The sequence below is a fragment of the Chiloscyllium punctatum genome, chromosome 19 (genome assembly GCF_047496795.1).
Source record: "Chiloscyllium punctatum isolate Juve2018m chromosome 19, sChiPun1.3, whole genome shotgun sequence".
NCBI lineage: Eukaryota > Metazoa > Chordata > Chondrichthyes > Orectolobiformes > Hemiscylliidae > Chiloscyllium > Chiloscyllium punctatum.
Window position 1 is genome coordinate 97,491,688 of NC_092757.1, and position 18,627 is coordinate 97,510,314.

Below are 18,627 nucleotides of genomic sequence, written 5' to 3' on the forward strand. Positions count from 1 at the left end.
GATAAAGCATTAAAAATGCCAATATGGAAGATCGCATCATCCAAACTGATGTGATAGAAATGGAGAAACTGGAAGATTAGAGATTTTACAGGAAGCTGTGTTTGAACAAGTATTGACAAGATAGCTGAAGGAGTTGTTGGGAATATTGTGAATATTAATGGATAGCCTTTTCCCAGAAATGGACACAGAGAAATTAGAGATGGGAAAGAAAGAGGATGGACCAGAAGAAGGGGAGAGAAGGTTGGAAATTGAAAAAAAGTACTGAGAGAGCTGATTAGGATTGGAACAAGGAAGGCTCCACTTATCCCACACAAAGGCAATGATAATCCTGTACTACATAAAATAAAGTAACAGTGTGTGAAATATTCAAGTAGTTGCATTCACCATAAAGAGTTTACTAATGATTGCAACATGGATAGAGTTCAATGTGTTGGTTTCACAATGCTGTCATATTAGCTTGATTCAAACAAAAATGAAAAGCATCTACTCCAGGCCATCTCTAAAACTGATATCACCTGCATTCCTTCTTGGACATGGGGTTTGGTTAGCACAGTTGGCTGGACAGCTGGTTTGCGATGTAGTGAAGCCAGCAGCACAGGTGTTCAAATCTTCATGGATTACCATGAAGAATATGTCTTCCCAACCTTGCCAGTTGATGATCCTTGGTTTAAACAACACTACTAGTCTTATTTCTCTAATGAGAGAACAGCCTACAGGGACAATGGCAACTTTATCTTTTCTGCTTAGACACAACTTGTCACCTCAAACATAACCCACCTTTGCCTTGCATTGTTCCCTCTTCCTTCAGCTCATTTCCTTTTCTCCTCGTCCACCTACAACTACTATCTTTCTTACCTCTCCTTTCCCCAACCACTCCCCAGTTCAACCTATTCATCACTGCTTACTAACAGGTTAGCTGTGAACAGCCAGAATACCTTGCTATTCCCATCAACAGCTCCCCCATCTGCTGTTTCAGTGTTGGTGCAGTTGCCATTATGTTGGAAAACAAACCTGACCATTTTTTGTTAATCTTGCACATTGAAATTTGGAATTTTACCTTTCCCAATGTTGTTTTTTAATTTGTTCATGGGATGCAGACATTGCTGTCTTGGACGGCATTTATTGCCTAACCGTAGTTGCTGCAAAGGTGATGGTAAGGTGTTTCCTTGGACCACTGCATTCCTTGTGGAATGACTCAGTGTCATAAAGGAGGGAGTTATAGGATTCTGACCTAACATAATGTTCATGGCTAAGCCTCTGAGCAGATTTTAGTGACCCATGATATTGCTCTGCTGTTTCTGATGTTCTGCACAGTTTGGTTTGTTGCCATTGGTGACTTCATTGCGTAGTGTGGAAAAGGTTATAAAACATCCTACACTTCAAACAGCAGTGGTATCCAATTAAAAATAATGCTTCAACTGCTGCACCATCACTTGCATGTTTAGTGGCATGTGGGATACTGTCATATTTCAAGTCTACATTTATTTAAGATACTGGACAAAGTTATTTCTTGAGCTGGAGATTCTGCAGAACTCAATTCTTGACTCCCCAAAGCCTGGGTGAGTGCAGCTCCAACAACACTCAAGAACTCAAGAAGCTTGACACTAACAAAGTGCACTGATATATTTCCAAGTCAGAATGGTGAGTGGCTTAGAGTAGAATGTCCAGGTGGTGGTCTTCCTATTCATTGTGCTCTCCTGAATGGTAGAGATTGTAGATTTGAAAGATGCTGTTAAGAACCTTGTTGTGTTGCTGCAGTGCATCTTTTAAATGACTCGTACTGCTGCTACCGAGCGTTGGTTGTGAACAAAGTGAAGGTGGTACCAATCATGTGGGCTGCTTTGTCCTGGATGGTGTCAAGCTTCTTGAGTGTTGTTGGAGTTGTAACAGTTGGCACTGTTGATTGGAATGTAGGATGTTTTATAACCTTCTCCACACTACGCAACAAAGTCTCCAATGGCAACAAACCAAACTGTGCAGAACATCCAGAAACAGCAGAGCAATATCATGGGTCACTGAAATCTGCTCAGAGGCTTAGTCATGAACATTGTGTTTAGCAATAAGCAGCAAAAGAACAATTCTTACTTGAGGGAGCCTTTACCAGGGCAGCATGTACTTCACTTTGGAGGGAGCAATTTATGGATGGTTTCCTTTCTGTCAATGGTGATGGGCTGATGGTATGTCTCCTTCTTTATTCTTCTCGTGCAGGTGTTGACCTTTGATCAAGACGGAGTGAGTGGACATGCCAACCATATTGCTGTTTACTATGCAATCAGGTAAATACCAAACTATGCATCTTTGCAAGAATTCCCACCTTAACTAAGATCCACAATGTCCTCCAGAATCTGTATTGGCAAGACCAGCAATATTGTGAATTTGAATTGGGGATAAAATTGATGCCAATTATGAACAGTGAGACCAAAAACAAAATCTAAAAAGGAAATGGCATCACTTTGGAAAGTAAGAGGAATGATGATTCTGCAACTATCCTGTACCTATACATTTAAAGCATGTTGAGACCATAGGTTGGCTGGTCAGAGCTTGACAAGATCTGACTGACCAATCCCCCTCATGATCTGCCAAACTATCCAATCTTTACTTCAAATGACAGTAGTTCCCTCATTCCATCGTAGTGTAGGTGTGGAGAATGCAAATCAATCAAGGTCCCTGATCCTGTTTGCTGTTGAGTGAGACTTAGAAAAGAGTTTGCTTCAGTGGCACCAAATACCTTCCAATATCTCAACCAAATAGCTATTGTCCGTATGACAGCCACTCCACATGGATCCCCCATTTCACTATCAAACCTGCTGACAAAGGTGGGGCGCTGGTAGTCTGACCTCTATGTCAAAGAGGCCGAGTGTCAGCACTCTGACACTGCATCCTACCTCCCCCTTGACCATGACCCAACTGTAGCCCATAAGGCCAAAATTACTCGCACTGTCCATGACCTAATCGCCTCTGGTGATGTCCCCTCCACTTCCTCCAATGTAATAGTCCCCCAGCCCCACACTGCCTGGTTCTACCTGCTCCCCAAAATCCACAAGCCCAACTACCCCAGCTAACCCATCACTGTAGGGAATCTAATCTAATCTAATCTCCGCATGCTCCTGCCGTACCGAACTCATTTCTTCCTATCACGACGCCATCCTCTCCGCCTTGGTCCAGACACTTCCACCTACATCGCAATACTAACCATGCCCTTCACCTCTTCAGTAACTTCCAGTTTCCCGGGCCCAACACTTTATCTCCATCATTAATATGCAGGCCATATACGCACCCATACCCCACAAGGACAGCCTTCAGGCCCTCAGCTTCTTCATCTCCAACAGACCCATCCAGTTCCCCCTCCCCGACCTCGTCGAACTCGTCCTAACCCTCAATTCCTTCAACTCTTCCCATTTCCTCCAAATCCAGGTGATGGTCATGGGCACTCGGATGGGCCCTAGCTACTCTTTGTCAGCTACGTCAAACAGACCCTCTTCAATACCTACACAGGAACTGGATGCCCTATCTCTTCACCGTTACATCTATGACTGCATCAGTGCTGCAACCTGCACCCGGGCCGAACTGAAGCAGTTCATCGACTTCACCTGCAACTTCTACCACACCCTTAAATTAACATGGTCTATCTCTGACCTCTCCCTCCCCTTTCTTGACCTCTTCATTTCCATCTCCAGTGACAGTCTACAGACAGATGTTTACTATAAACCCATAGACTCCCATAAGTACCTGGACTACACCTCCTACCATCCAGTATACTTCAAGAACTCAATTCCATTTTCCTAATTCCTTCCAAATGCATCTGCTCAGACGAGGAGACGTTCCACTCCCAAGCAATCCAGATGTCCATCTATTTTGAATAACATGCTTTAGCTCCCCTGTCATCCAAAAGCCCCACATCGCTCCTCCTCCGTTCCCTGCTCCACAGCTCTAAAGCCTCATTCCTATCCCAACCCCCCCACCCCCAAACACAATAAAGGTAGGATCCCCCTTCTCCTCACCTTCCACCCACCAGTCTCTGCAACCAATGCATTATTCTTAAACACTTCCGTTAACTCCAACTAGACCCCACTACAAGAACATCTTCCTCTCCCCTCACTTCCATCCAGGTTCCCAAACAGTCCTGCCAGGTGAGACACAAGTTCACCTGCCTCTCCTCCAACCTAGTTTACTATATCTAGTGCTCCCAATGTGGTCTTCTCTACATCACGGAGAGCAAACTTAAAGTAAGAGCATGTTTTACTGAGCATGTCAACCGGACCCACCAGGGCCGACCTGACCTCCCAGTCCCTTCCCATTTTAACTCCCCTTTCCACTCCCTTTCTGATATGACCATTTTTGGCTTCCTCTTTTGCTTCAATGAATCAGACTGCAGATTGGAGGAACAACACCTCATCTTCCACCTCGGCAGCCTACAGCCTGGAGGACCAAACATTGAGTTCTCCAATTTCAAATAACCTCCCTTCCATTCCCCGACTCTCTTTCAGCCACCCCCCTCTCTTCCATTCCTCTGACCAATGCTTCCTTCCAGCAACCAACTGGATTCATTCCTCCCATCGACCAACCAGGCTGTACCCTATACCTGTGTCTCACCTCTCCCCACCCAAAACCCTGCCCCTCACCTCTTTATCTGTAGCTCCCCTTACCACCAACCCCAGTCCTGAAGAAGGGTTATACCTGAAACGTGAACTTCTCCACCTCCTGATGCTGCCTGGCTTGTTGTGTTTTTCCAGCCTCCTGCTTGTCTACCATCAAAGGTACAGCAGGATATAGAAAGGCTGGATTGGCAAAGTGTCAGATGGAGTTTAATCCAATTAAGTATGATGTAATGTATTTTGGGGGTCTAATGCAAAAGATAAGTATACAGTACATAGGTGCTTTGAGATACAGAGGGATCTTGGAGTGCAAGTACATAGCTTCCTGGAAGTGGCAACACAAGTGAATAGAATGGTAAAGAAGGTGTATGGCATGCTTGCCTTCATCAGTCAGGGCATTGAGTGCAAAGGTTGCCATGTCATTGTTTCAGCTGTATAACTGTAGTTAGGTCATATTTGGAGTATTATGTACAGCTCTGATCATCACATAATAAGAAGAATGTGGACGTTTTGGAGAAGGTGCGAAGAGATTTAACAGGATGTTTCCCAGTTTGGAGTGTTTTCATGAGAAGGAGAGGTTGGGCAAACTTGGATTATTTTCACTAGAACATTAGAAGCTGAGGGGGTGACTTCACAGAAGTATATAAAATTTAGTGAGGCATGGATAGGATGAATTTTCTTCCCAGGTGGAAATGTCAAATACTAGGGAGCATAGGTTTAAATTGAGAAGGGGAATGTTTAAGGAGATGTGCAAGGAAAGTTTTTCGCACAGAGAATGGTAGATGTTGATGGTATTAGGCAAGAACTTTCAAAAGCTGACTGGGAGCAGATTTTGCAGGTAAAGGCACGGCCGGAAAATAGGAAGCGTTCAGAAATGAGATAACGAGAATCCAGAGAAAGTATATTCCTGTTAGGTATAGGGAATGCTGGATGACTAAAGAAATTGAGGGTTTGGTTAAGAAAAAGAAGGAAGCATATGTCAGGTATAGACAAGATAGATCGAGTGAATCCTTAGCAGAGTATAAAGGCAGTAGGAGTATACTTAAGAGGGAAATCAGGAGGGCAAAATGGGGACATGAGATAGCTTTGGCAAATAGAATTAAGGAGAATCCTTTATAAATACATTAAGGATAAAGGGGTAACTAGGGAGAGAATAGGGCCCTTCAAAGAGAGGCAAGGTGGCTTTTGTGTGGAGTCGCAGAAAATGGGGGAGATACTAAACGAGTATTTTGCATCAGTATTTACTGTGGAAAAGAACATATAAGATACAGAATATAGTGAAATAGATGGTAACATCTTGAAAAATGTCCATATTAAAGAGGAGGAAGTGCTGGATGTCTTGAAATGCATAAAAGTGGATAAATCCCCAGGACCTGATCAGGTGTACCCTAGACCTCTGTGGGAAGCTAGAGAAGTGATTGCTGGGCCTCTTGCTGAGACATTTGAATCATCGATAGTCAGAGGCGAGGTGCCGGAAGACAGAAGGCTGGCCAACATGGTGCCACTGTTTAAGAAGGGTAGTAAGGACAAGCCAGGGAACTATAGACCAGTGAGCCTGACTTTGGTGGTGGGCAATTTGTTGGAGGGAATCCTGAGGGACGGGATGTACATGTATTTGGAAAGGCAAGGACTGATTAGGTGTAGTCAACACAGCTTTGTGCATGGGAAATCATGTCTCACAAACTTGATTGAATTTTTTGAAGAGGGGCTGCACGATAGCACAGTGGTTAGCACTGCTGCCTCACAGCGCCAGGGTCCCAGGTTTGATTCCAGCCTCTGGAGACTGTGCAAACTCCATACAGACAGTCTCCTCGTGTCTGCGTGGGTTTCCTCCGGGTGCTCCGGTTTCCTCCCACAGACCAAAGATGTGCAGGTCAGGTGAATTGGCCATGTTAAATTGCCCATAGTGTTAGGTATGTTAGTCAGAGGGAAATGGGTCTCGGTGAGTTACTTTTCGGAGGGTTGGTGTGGACTGGTTGGGCTGAAGGGCCTGTTTCCACACGATGGGGAATCTAATCTAATCTAAAAAGTAACAAAGAGAATTGATGAGGGCAGAGCAGTAGATGTGATCTATATGGACTTCAAGTAAGGCATTCGACAAGGTTCCCCATGGGAGACTGCTTAGCAAGGTTAGATCGCATGGAATACAGAGAGAACTAGCCAACTGGATACAGAACTGGCTCAAAGATAGAAGACAGAGGATGGTGGTGGAGGGTTGTTTTTCAGATTTGGAGGCCTGTGACCAGTGGAGTGCCACAAGGATCGGTGCTGAGTTCTCTACTTTTTATTATTTATATAAATGGTTTGGATGTGAGCATAAGAGATTGCGTTAGTACGTTTGCAGCTGACACCAAAATTGGAGATGGCGTGGACAGCGAAGAAGGTTACCTCAGATTACAACAGGATCTTGATCAGATGGGCCAATAGGCTGAGAAGGGGCAGATGGAGTTTAATTCAGATAAATGCGAGGTGCTGCATTTTGGGAAAGCAAATCTTAGCAGGACTTATACACTTAATGGTAAGGTCCTAGGGAGCGTTGCTGAACAGAGAGACCTTGGAGTACAGGTTCATAGCTCCTTGAAAGGAAAGTTGCAGGTAGATAAGATAGTGAATGCAGGTATTGGTTTGATTTCCTTTATTGGTCAGAGTATTGAGTACAGGAGTTGGAAGGTCATGTTGCGGCTGTACAGGACATTGGTTAGGCCACTGTTGGAATATTGCGTGCAATTCTGGTCTCCTTCCTATTAGAAAGATGTTGTGAAACTTGAAAGGGTTCAGAAAAGATTTGCAAGAATGTTGCTCGGGTTGGAGGATTTGAGTTATCGGGAGAGGCTGAACAGGCTGGGGATGTTTTCCCTGGAGCATCGGAGGCTGAGGGGTGACCTTATTGAGGTTTACAAAATTATGAGGGGCATGGATAGGATAAATAGACAAAGTCTTTTCCCTGGGATTGGGGCAGTCCAGAACTAGAGAGCAGAGGTTTAGGGTGAGAAGGGAAAGGTATAAAAGGGACCAAAGGGGCAACATTTTCACACAGAGGGTGGTGCATGTATGGAATGAGCTGCCAGAGGAAGTGGTGGAGGCTGGTACAATTGCAACCATTTAAAAGGAACTTGGATGGGTATATGAATAGGAAGGGTTTGGAGGGATATGGGCCGGGTGCTGGCAGGTGGGACTAGATTGGGTTGGGATAACTGGTTGGCATGGACGGGTTTGACCAAAGGGTCTGTTTCCATGCTTTACATCTTTGTGACTCTATGGAATACAATAGACAATAGGTGCAGGAGTAGGCCATTCTGCCCTTCGAGCCTGCACCACCATTCAATATGATCATGGCTGATCATCCTTAATCAGTATCCTGTTCCTGCCTTATCTCTATAATCCTGGATTCCACTATCCTTGAGAGCTCTATCCAACTCTTTCTTAAATGAATCCAGAGACTGGGCCTTCACTGCCCGCTGGGGCAGAGCATTCCACACAGCCACCACTCTCTGGGTGAAGAAGTTTCTCCTCATCTCTGTCCTAAATGGTCTACCCCGTATTTTTAAGCTGTGTCATCTGGTTCGGCACTCGCCCACCAGCTGAAACATGTTTCCTGCCTCCTGAGTGTCCAATCCTTTAATACGATGCCGGGAGAGGTGATAGAATCAGGTATAATTGCAATGTTTAAAAGGCATTTAGATAGACATTTAAGCACCAAGGAATAGAGGGATACAGATCATGAGCAGGCAGATCGGATTAGTTTAAAACAGCATCATGGAGCAGACATAGTAGGCCAAAGGGCCTGTTCCTGTGCTCTATGACTGCTGGTTCAAGTTTACCAATGTTGCAAGGTTACTGGATGCCTTATGGTAAAGAAGCTAAGTAAATGGGATGCTGGAATAGTTTCTATTGCCTTTAATAATTAAGTAAGAGACTTTACTGAAAACAAAAAATGCTGGAGATCACAGCCAGCCAGGCAGCATCCATGGAGAGAGAGCAAGCTAACATTTCAAGTCTAAATGACTCTTCATCAAAGTGCTAGCAGAACACCATCACCAAACATACCTTGCCTTCACTCTCCATGTCTGCATTGTTCCCTCTGGGAAGTATGTTCCTCAACCATTAACACCTCCCCAACCCCCCTTCCACTTCCCATGTAACCACAGAAGATGCAACACCAGCCCTTCACCTCCTTCCTGCTCACCATCCAAGGGCCTTTCCAGGTGAAGCCGCATTTCACCTATACCTCGTCCCAATGTGGCCTATTCTACATTCAAGAAACCAAGTGCAGACTGGGTGACTGCTTTACAGAACACCTCCGGTCTGTACACAAGCATGTTCCCAACCTTCACTGTAACACAGCGCCCTGCTCACATGCCCACTGTCCTATAGCATGCTGCAGTGCTCCAGTAAATCACAGTGCAAACTGGAGGAATAACATCTAATTTCTAGTCGAGGAACTTTACAACCTTCTGGACTTAATTGAGTTCAACATCTTCAAATTGTGAACCCACTCCCATTCCTTCCCTTTCTTCTAACTTTGCTTGTTATATTCTAAATTACCTCTGTCCCCTCCCCTCACCTTCGTGGGACTGTCTGTTCTTTCCAGACTTGCAGTTAGACACACCATTGTTCTGCCATTCTCACATTCCGATCATTTCATTGAACTATCAACATCCTTTGTCCCCCAGCACTCCATTACTGTACATCCCCTCACTATTGCATCAATGCTACCCCCTCGACACTTCATGTCAGCTCTGATGAGGAGTCATCTAGACTCAAAACTTTAGCTTGCTTTTTCTCTCCATGGATGCTGCCTGACCCGCTGAGATCTCCAGAATTTTTTGTTTTCCGTACAAATTCCAGCATGTGCAATAATTTGCTCCCACTAAGAGACTAGGAATGGCATGTTGGCTCAGTGGTTACCACTGTTGTCTCACAGCACCAGGGATCTGGGTTCGATTCCACCCTCATACGACACTCTCTGTGGAGTTTTCACATTTTCCCAGTGTCTGCATGGGGTTTCCTCCAGGTGCTCTGGTTTCCTTCCACAGTCCAAAAATATGCAGGTTTGGTGAATTGGCCAAGCTAAATTTCCCATATTGTTCAGGGAAGTGCATTAGTCAGGTGTAAATGTAGAGTAATAAGGTAGGAGAATGGGTCTGGGGTGGGGTTCCTCTCTGGAGGGTTGATGTGGATTTGATCGGCTGAAGGGCCTGCTTTCCCGCTGTAGGGATTCTATGATTCTACTTTGTAGTTTGTGTACCAATCACCCTGTTCCTCTTGCACAGAAGTGAAAAGAATCTGGAGAAAGTGGATTGAAGAACAGAAAGTCTTGAGAAGCAAAATAGTTTTAAGCTGGTTGGAGGAAAGTATAGAGGGGATGTCAGACGCGGGTTCTTTACACACAGAGTTGAGAGAGCATGGACAATGGTGCCAGCAGCAGTTGTGGAAGCAAGGTCATTGGGGACATTTAAGAGACTACTGGACATGCATATAGTCACAGAAATTTGAGGGTGCATACATGAGGATCAGTGGTCGGCACAACATCGTGGGCTGAAGGGCCTGTTCTGTGCTGTACTGTTTTATGTTCTATGTTCTAAACATCTCATCCAACCCTGTGAACTAATATTGAACTGTATTTCATCAGCTTCCCCCCCATAACATCAATGTTTCCTTGTCTATGGTTTGTCAGGATTTAAAAGGTGGTTATAATTTCAACTATAGTGCAATTACTTCTTGACACTTCTATTTTTTTTAACTGCAGCTAGAATTTACTTATTTGTAACATACGGTAGTTGTTAACCCTGACAACGCTCCTGTGCTTATGTGTTGGTGTGATTCTACCAGGCAAGTCAATTGGGGCCTTTGTGTGCTTTGATTAGATCATTACATTTTGTGGCCACCCTGGGAGGAGTGGGGCTTAAGAAACCATCACTTTCTCAAGTTTCTTCCATGAATAGCAGTTGATGCTGGATCAGTTATCAATTTAAATCTGAGCAGCAAATTTTTCCAAAGCAAAGTTATTAAGGGATATGGGCAAAAGGCAGGTATATAGAGTTGGGCCACACTCAATGGTGGGACAGGCTTGAGGAGCTCAATGGCCTACTCCTGTTCCTATATTTCAAGTGAATTGTAACAATAATCCAAAATGTTAATGCTTGGGAGAGAATAGCCACAGCTTGTGCACTAGCAGTAGATGGACTTCAAAGTGTGAAGAAAATGTTGAGGATGTTGGGTTCTAAGCCATTGTGCTTAAAACTGTCCATTTACTTGCAAGATGAATCAAAGTTGGTGTCCTGAGGATTGCTAATCAACATTTCTACCTAGATGCAAGGTCACTGTGATTTAACTTAATGTTTTGAGAAAAAAGGGTACAACAGCCAGGTCAGTCTGCCAGGTTTTGGCTCAAAGAGTCGTTGGAAGTTGAAAGTTTCTGTGAATCACTGCGCAGGGATGTGGTTGAAAGCTGATGCTCAGTTTGAATTTGTGTGCAGTTAAAACAAGGCAAATAGGTTTGTCACCTTACACTTGCCGTATCTCCAGGTGAAAAGCAACACTGTGAGAGACGAATCTGTGTTTATAAATTACCAGTCTGAAAAAGGAAATTAATAGAAGTAAACCCTCAGGAGCTAAGAATCACTTAGAATTGATTCTGGCAAAATTAAATTGCCTGAAGAACAATGTAAAGTATATCAACATCCGAGGGATTACCATTTACCAGGAACTGAAGTGGACAACTATAGAAGCTGTGAAATCTGTGGTGAGTAATGTTATCTCCTGACACCTTGAAGTCTGTCGACGATCCACAAGGCTTAAGTCAGGAGTGTGATGGAATATTCTCCACTTTACTGGATTGGAAAGGCTCCAACAATGCTCAAGAAGCTCAAAACTAACAAGGACAAAACAGTCCACTGCATTGGCACCCCATCCACCAGGAGTGTATACCATCTACAAGTTGTACTGAAATAACTTTTTTACAACAGAGAGTGGCGGGCGCTGGGCGAAAGTGAGGTCGGAGCAGGGAGACTGTTGGAAAGGCAAGTGATTGCTATTTAAGAAGGCGTGTTCTAAGCCCCCGGTCCTACACAGTACCGCCTCCTTCCCACTACCCTCCTCTGACCTAAGTAAGAATCTACAGACTCGCATCAGGAAGAGTGGGAGCGTCGATCAGGGGGCCTGCAGGGAAGGTGAGTAACCGCTTTAAGGATTCAAAAAGAACTTACCTCGACCGGTGGACCCCTCCATTTCTGTACCAACAGTAGGAAGAACAGGAGTCTAACCAAGAAGGACTCTCGTCTGTTAAGGCAAGGCTTTTCAATTTATATTTCTTGTGTATCGTGTGATTGATTAAAAGTTTAATTGGTTAATTGAATAAGACCATAGCAGAGAAGTACCAGAAATTATTTAATACATAACTACTTATTTAATTAACTTTTATAATTTATGGCTGGACAGATGATGTGCTGTAGCTGTATGATGTGGGAGCTGGCTGATCACATTGTGAATGGCAGTGTTGGTTGCTGGAAAAACTCTGGATCAGAATTGATCTGGAATCTGAGCTTCAAACTCTGCGGCACATCTGGGAGGGGGAGAGTTACCTAGATGCTTTATTTCAGAAGGCAGTCACACCTGGTAGGTTAAGTAATTCAAATTTAGTAAGTGTTCACGGACAACTGGGTGTGACTGTAAGCCAGGCAGGTCGGGGGATTCTGGGTTCAGGAGTGCAGGAGCCTCACCTCTTGACCTTGTCCACCAGGTATGAGATTCTTGCTGTACAGATGAGGGAACGGGCTATGGACAGGATGAGCCAGCTGACCACAGCACCATGGTGCAGAAGGCCATTCAAGAGGGAGGGGAGCAAAAAGAAAAGTAGTTGTTATAGGGGATTCTATAATTAGGGAGACACATAGGATCCTAAGCAAGCTGGATCAGGAGTCCCGCATGGTGTGTTGCCCGCTCAGTGCCAGGGTGCAGGACTTCTCCGACTGGTTTGAAAAGTTATTGGAGCGGGAGGGGGAGGATCCAGTTGTTGTGGTCCACGTTGGGACTAACAACATAGGCAAGGATAGGAAGGAGGACTTGTTTGGGGATTATCAAGCACGAGGAAGGAAAGTGAAGTACAGGTCCTCAGGGATATAATCTCTGGATTACTGCCCAATCCATGTGCCAGTTGACATAGGGATAAGAAAATTAGGGAAGTAAACACATGGCTAAGGGTTGGTGTGGGAAAGAGGGATTCCATTTCATGGAGCATTGGCATCAGTTTTGGAACCAGGGGGATCTGTACCATTGGGACGGTCTCCACCTGAAACGATCTGGAACCAGTGTTCTAGCAAAAAGGATAAATAGGATAGTCAATAGGACGTTAAACTTCTGAGTTGGGGGAAAGGGAAAGCGAAAATGACAGGGAGTGTGGAGTTAAATGGAAAGATAAGCAGCAGGATAGCATAAGTGTAGGTGGGTTTAAGCTTGAGGCAGACTACGAATGCAGCAAAAAGGATAACTTAGGACATCTTATGATTTCCAATGTCTCTAATAATAAGAAAGTTAGCATTGAGGCACTTTACCTGTAGTGTTCACAACAAAGTAAATGATTTAACGGCACAGATCATCGTGAATGATTATGAATATAATCGTGAATATAGGCATCACAGAGACATGGTTACAGGGGATTCAGGGCTGACAGTTAAACATCCAAGAATTTACAACTTAACAGAAAGACAGGGAGGTGGGTAGAAGGGGTGGGGTTGTCTTGTTAGTTAAGAATGAAATTAAATCTATGGCACTGAATGAAATAGGGTCAGATTATGTGAGTCTGTGTGATTGGAGTTGAGGAACCACAAAGACAAAAAAAACATAATGGGAGTTATGTATAGACTTCCTAAAATTGGTCAGGACCAGGTGTGCAAGATATACCAGGAAATAGATAGGACATGTCAGAAAGGCAAAGTCACATTGATCGTGGGGGACTTCAGAATGCAGGTGAACTGGATGAATAATGTTGCCAGTGGACCCAAAGTACGGGAATTCATGGAATGCTGAGAGGATGACTCTTTGGAACAGCTTGTGATGGAGCCCACAAGGGAGCAGGCTATTCTGGACTTAGTGCTATGTAATGAGCCAGACTTTATAAAAGATCTTAAAGTCACAGAACACTTAGGAAGCAGCGATCATAATATGGCAGAGTTCAGTTTGCAATTTGAAAGAGAGAAGGCAAAATCGGATGTAATGGTGTTACAGTTAAATACAGGTAATTACAGGGGCATGAGAGAGGAACTGACGGAAATCGACTGGAAGCAGAGCCTAATGGGAAAGACAGTAGATCAACAATGGCAGGAGTTTCTGGGTGTAATTGCGGACACAGTACACAGGTTTGTCCCAAAGAAAGATTAGCCGGGGGAGGGGATTAGACAACCATGGCTGACAAAGGAAGTCAGGAAATGTATCAAAGAGAAAGAGAGATCCTATAAAGTGGCCAAGAGCACTGGGAAATCAGAAGATTGGGAAGGCTACAAAAATAAACAGAGGATAACAAAGGGAGAAATAAGGAAGGAGAGGATCAAATATAAAGGTAGGCTATCCAGTAATATTAGAAATGATATTAAAGGTTTCTTTCAATACATAAGAAACAAATGGGAGGCAAAAGTAGACATCAGGCTGCTCCAAATTGATGCTGGAAGGGTAGTGATGGGAGATAAGGAAATAGCTGAAGAACTTAATCAGTACTTTGCGTCAGTCTTCACAATGGAGGACATGAGTAATATCCCAACAATTAAGGAGAGTCGGGGCAGAGTTGAGTATGATAGCTAAAAGCTAAAAATTGATACATGTCTTGGCCCCGATGGGCTACATCCTAGAGTTCTGAGGGAGGTGGCTGAAGAAATAGCAGAGGCGATGGTTGTAATCTTTCAAAAGTCGTTGTAATCTTTCAAAAGTCACTGGAATCAGGGAAAGTCCCAAATGATTGGAAAAGTACTGTTGTAACCCCCTTCTTCAAGAAAGGATCAAGACAAAAGATGGAAAATTATAAGCCGATTAACCTAACCTCGCTTGTTAGTAAAAGTCTAGAATCCATTGTTAAGGATGAGACTTCTAAATTCTTGGAAGTGCAGGGTCAGATTATAACAAGCCAGCATGGTTTTAGAAAGGGGGGTCCTGCCTGTTAGAATTCTTTGAGAGTTACAAGTAGGTTAGACCAGGGTAACCTAGTGGATATTATTTATCTAGACTTCCAAAAAGCCTTTGATAAAGTGCCTCACAAGAGACTGCTGAGTAAGATGAGGGCCCATGGTGTTTGATGTGAGCTACTGGCATGGATTGAGGATTGGTTGTCTGACAGAAGGCAGAGATTGGGGATAAAAGGTTCTCATTTGGAATTGCAGCCGGTGACAAGTGGTATCCTGCAGGGTTCAGTGTTGGAGCTGCAGCTGTTCACTTGCTATATTAATGATTAGATGAGATTAGATTACTTAGTGTGGAAATAGGCCCTTCGGCCCAACAAGTCCACACCGATCCTCCGAAGTGCAACCCACCCAGACCCATTCCCCTACATTTACCACTTCACCTAACACTAGCGGCAATTTAGCATGACCAATTCACCTAACCTGCACATTTTTGGACTGTGGGTGGAAACCGGAGCACCCGGAGGAAACCCATGCAGACACGGGGAGAACTTGCAAACTCCACACAGACAGTTGCCTGAGGTGGGAATTGAACCCGGGTCTCTGGCACTGTGAGGCAGCATTGCTAACCACTGTGCCCCCATGCCGTCCATCAATGATCTGGATGAAGGGACTGGGGTATTCTGGTAAAGTTTGCCGATGATACGAAGTTAGGCGGACAGGCAGGTAGTACTGAGAAGGTGTGGAGGCTGCAGAAAGATTTAGACAGTTTAGGAGAGTGGTCTAGGCTGATGAAATTCAATGTGAGCAATAGTGAGGTTTTGCACTTTGGAAAAAAGAATACAGACATGAACTATTTTCTAAACGGTGAGAAAATTCATAAAGCCAAAGTACAAAGGAATCTGGGAGTGCTAGTCCAGGATTCTGTAAAGGTTAACTTGCAGGTTGAGTCCGTGATTAAGAAAGTGAATGTAATGTTGTAATTTATTTCAAGAGGTTTGGAATATAAAGCAGTGATGTGCATCTGGGACTTTATAAAGCTCAAGTTAGGCCCCATTTAGAATACTGTGTCCAATTTTGGGCCCTACACCTCAGTAAGGACATACTGGCACTGGAGCATGTCCTGCGGAGAGTCATACGGATGATCCCTGGAATGGTTGGCCTAATATACGATGATTGGCTGACGATCCTGGGATTGTATTCATTAGAGTTTATAAGGTTGAGGGAAGATCTAATAGAAACTTACAAGATAATGCATGGCTTAGAATGGCTTAATGCATGGACACTGAGAGGTTGTTTCCATTAGGTGGGGAAACTAGGATCTATGGGCACAGCCTTAAAATTAGAGGGAGTCAATTTAGAATGGAAATGAGGAGACATTTCTTCAGTCAGAGAGTCATGGACCTATGGAGTTCATTGCCACGGAGTGCAGTGGAGGCTGGGACGCTAAATGCCTTAAAGGCACAGATTGATAAATTCTTGATCTCACAAGGAATTAAGGGATATGGGGAGAGTGTGGGTAAGTGGAGTTAAAATGCCCATCAGCCATGACTTCGGTCGACTGGCCTTCCTTCCACTCCTATATCTTATGATCTTAACTAACAAAGTTCTTTTGAGAGCTCTTTCCAAATCCCATAATCTCTACCACCTACAAGGATGAGGGCAAACAGACACAGAAAAATCACCAACTGCAAGTTCCCTTCCAAGCTACACCCCAATCTCATTTGAAACCATATCATTGTTCCTTGACGGTTTCTAAGCCAAAATCCTGGAATTTCCTCCCTGATGGTAGTGTAAATGTACCCACATCTCGAGGACTGCAAAAGCTCGAGAAGGCAGCTTACCACTACCTTCTCCAGGGCAGTGAGGGATGATCAAAAATCTTGGCCTAGCCTGCAATGTCCAAATCTTGTGAATGAATATAGAGAGTCTGTGGTGTTTCTTTATGGTTGTGCTAGAAATAAAAAGGGAACAGTTCTCTTTTGTGATTTAAATAGAAGTTGCCTTCAAAAAAACTGTTTCGTCAAAAGTGCTTTTCAACTTAAACTACAATAAAAGTCTGAAAATGTGAAAACTCATTATAATACTTTTCTGCAAAATGTACTAGCAGTTTTAAAGCACCAATGAGATAAATGGGATGATGGTAGTATGGTAACAAAATCAGTTAAGAGATAGAGAAAACATGGTGTAGCAGTGAACTGTTGTTTGAATGAAAACGTGCAGTGGTGTCCTGAGGGTTTGTTTTGGCTCTTTTTGATATTAAAAACTTGAACTTGGGTATTTAGGAGAGAATTGTTTCAGGATTTGGTACCTATTTGCTCTGCTCTCTATTTGCCCTTGAAGTGAGTGGCTGTGAGGGCATGCATTTGGAGTCACAGGCCAGGCTAGATACCAGATTTCTTTTCATAAAGGAAGGACTAAATGAATACCTGTTTACGAGGTAGTAGGGGTCAGATTGATGGAATGATCTGTAAAATTCTGATTTCAATGTTTCTGTTGTATCTTCACAGGAAACTTTACTTAGAGAAGAAACTGCCCAATGGTAAGAGAAATGTTTGTCTCGTACATCCATCAAAGTGAGACTTTATTGAAATATCAGCAGTCAACCTTCCTCAGCGTTTCCTAATTATTGTACAGTTTTCATGCTAAGCTTCAGTGAGTAATCAGTAACCTATGATTTTCCCAAGAGCTCTCTGCTATAATATTTTTACTTAATTTTTAGAATGTCTATAATACTCCCAGGCCAAAGCAGTAAATCCTGAGGGCATTTTTTTTTATCTCATACTACTTACAACACTAATATCACATCAGTACTGTTGTATTCTCAATCAGGATGGTCACCCAAAAAATATGAACCCCAGAGGATTGAAGTATTTCATTTGTGAATTGCTTTACCTGCTGTTCAAAAGATTTCAGTATTCTACTACTTGTTGAATAGTAAGCAGAAGACTAATTCTGTGGTTTGAACTCATAAGCCACGAACTATCCTGAATCTCATTGACTCCTACATTTTGAGTTGTCTTAAAGTAAATGTAAAGTTGAATGAGAACTGTGCAGCAATGTTTCTGGTTTTCCACTCAAATTGGTTGCTGACAACTACATAACCCATAATACCATATCAGCCAAAATAAAACAAACACCTTGAGCATATTGCAAGATAAAGCTAAATGTTCTGAATGATTTATTTACAGAGGTGTGTGTCTTTGGTGAGATTGACTTACTTTACAAGTTTTCCCCACGAGGATACTGACTGACTCAGCATTGCACCAGAGCTCAAGTATACACCAAAGATTCGTGACATGGTGGTCAGCCCCTGCTGACTGGAGATGGAGTGCAATGTTGCAGAAGCTGTCACTGAGGAAACAAGGCCCACAAATGAGTAGAGCAGTCCCTTCACCAATGTGCTCGCCATTTATTGTTTCTGTTCCTTTACAGGGTGCCAAACGCTTTTACTCCAATCTGTAAATATTCTCCGTAAGTACATCTCCATCCATGATCTGCTGATCAGCTGGCTGAGACCCCATCATGTGATGTATATCTTAGACAGTTGGGAATATCGACAGGTCAAGGTAAATGGAACTAATAATATATACTGTTTGATAATCAGATTCCTGGTGATTTTGCCTGATTGCATCTTTCCAAAAAAAAGTCTAAAATAATAGGCATTAGGATGTAGGCTCAAACAATGCCTGGGTTATGACTGCATCTAAATGTCTAATTCCCAGTTCTGTTTAAATATCAAGTAACTCTGTCAACCCTAACCCTAACCCAACCACCCATCTCCTCCTCCTGTGAATTTATGGGAATTTCCATCAATGTTGTAGCTGATTATGGACAATCCCATGGGAATCCTGAGAGATTCAGAACCCCAATTTACTCTGGGTTGTAATCCCCAGAATGCTTTCTGCAGCTAGTAAAGATGATAT

At 43.5% G+C, this 18,627-nt stretch overlaps 1 protein-coding gene across 2 annotated transcripts in view; it reads left to right on the forward strand.

Moving 5' to 3' along the window:
• pigl (phosphatidylinositol glycan anchor biosynthesis, class L) overlaps positions 1–18,627 on the forward strand; it is a 110,908-nt gene that overhangs the window by 67,961 nt on the left and 24,320 nt on the right. For both annotated transcript variants that reach the window (XR_011963351.1, XM_072590158.1), the window contains exons 4-6: positions 2,209–2,276; positions 17,212–17,243; positions 18,137–18,270. Coding sequence is in view for 1 of the 2 variants with exons in the window: in XM_072590158.1 (XP_072446259.1) it covers positions 2,209–2,276; positions 17,212–17,243; positions 18,137–18,270 (234 nt within the window). In the remaining variant the exon portion in view is untranslated. The remainder of the gene's footprint in view (positions 1–2,208; positions 2,277–17,211; positions 17,244–18,136; positions 18,271–18,627) is intronic.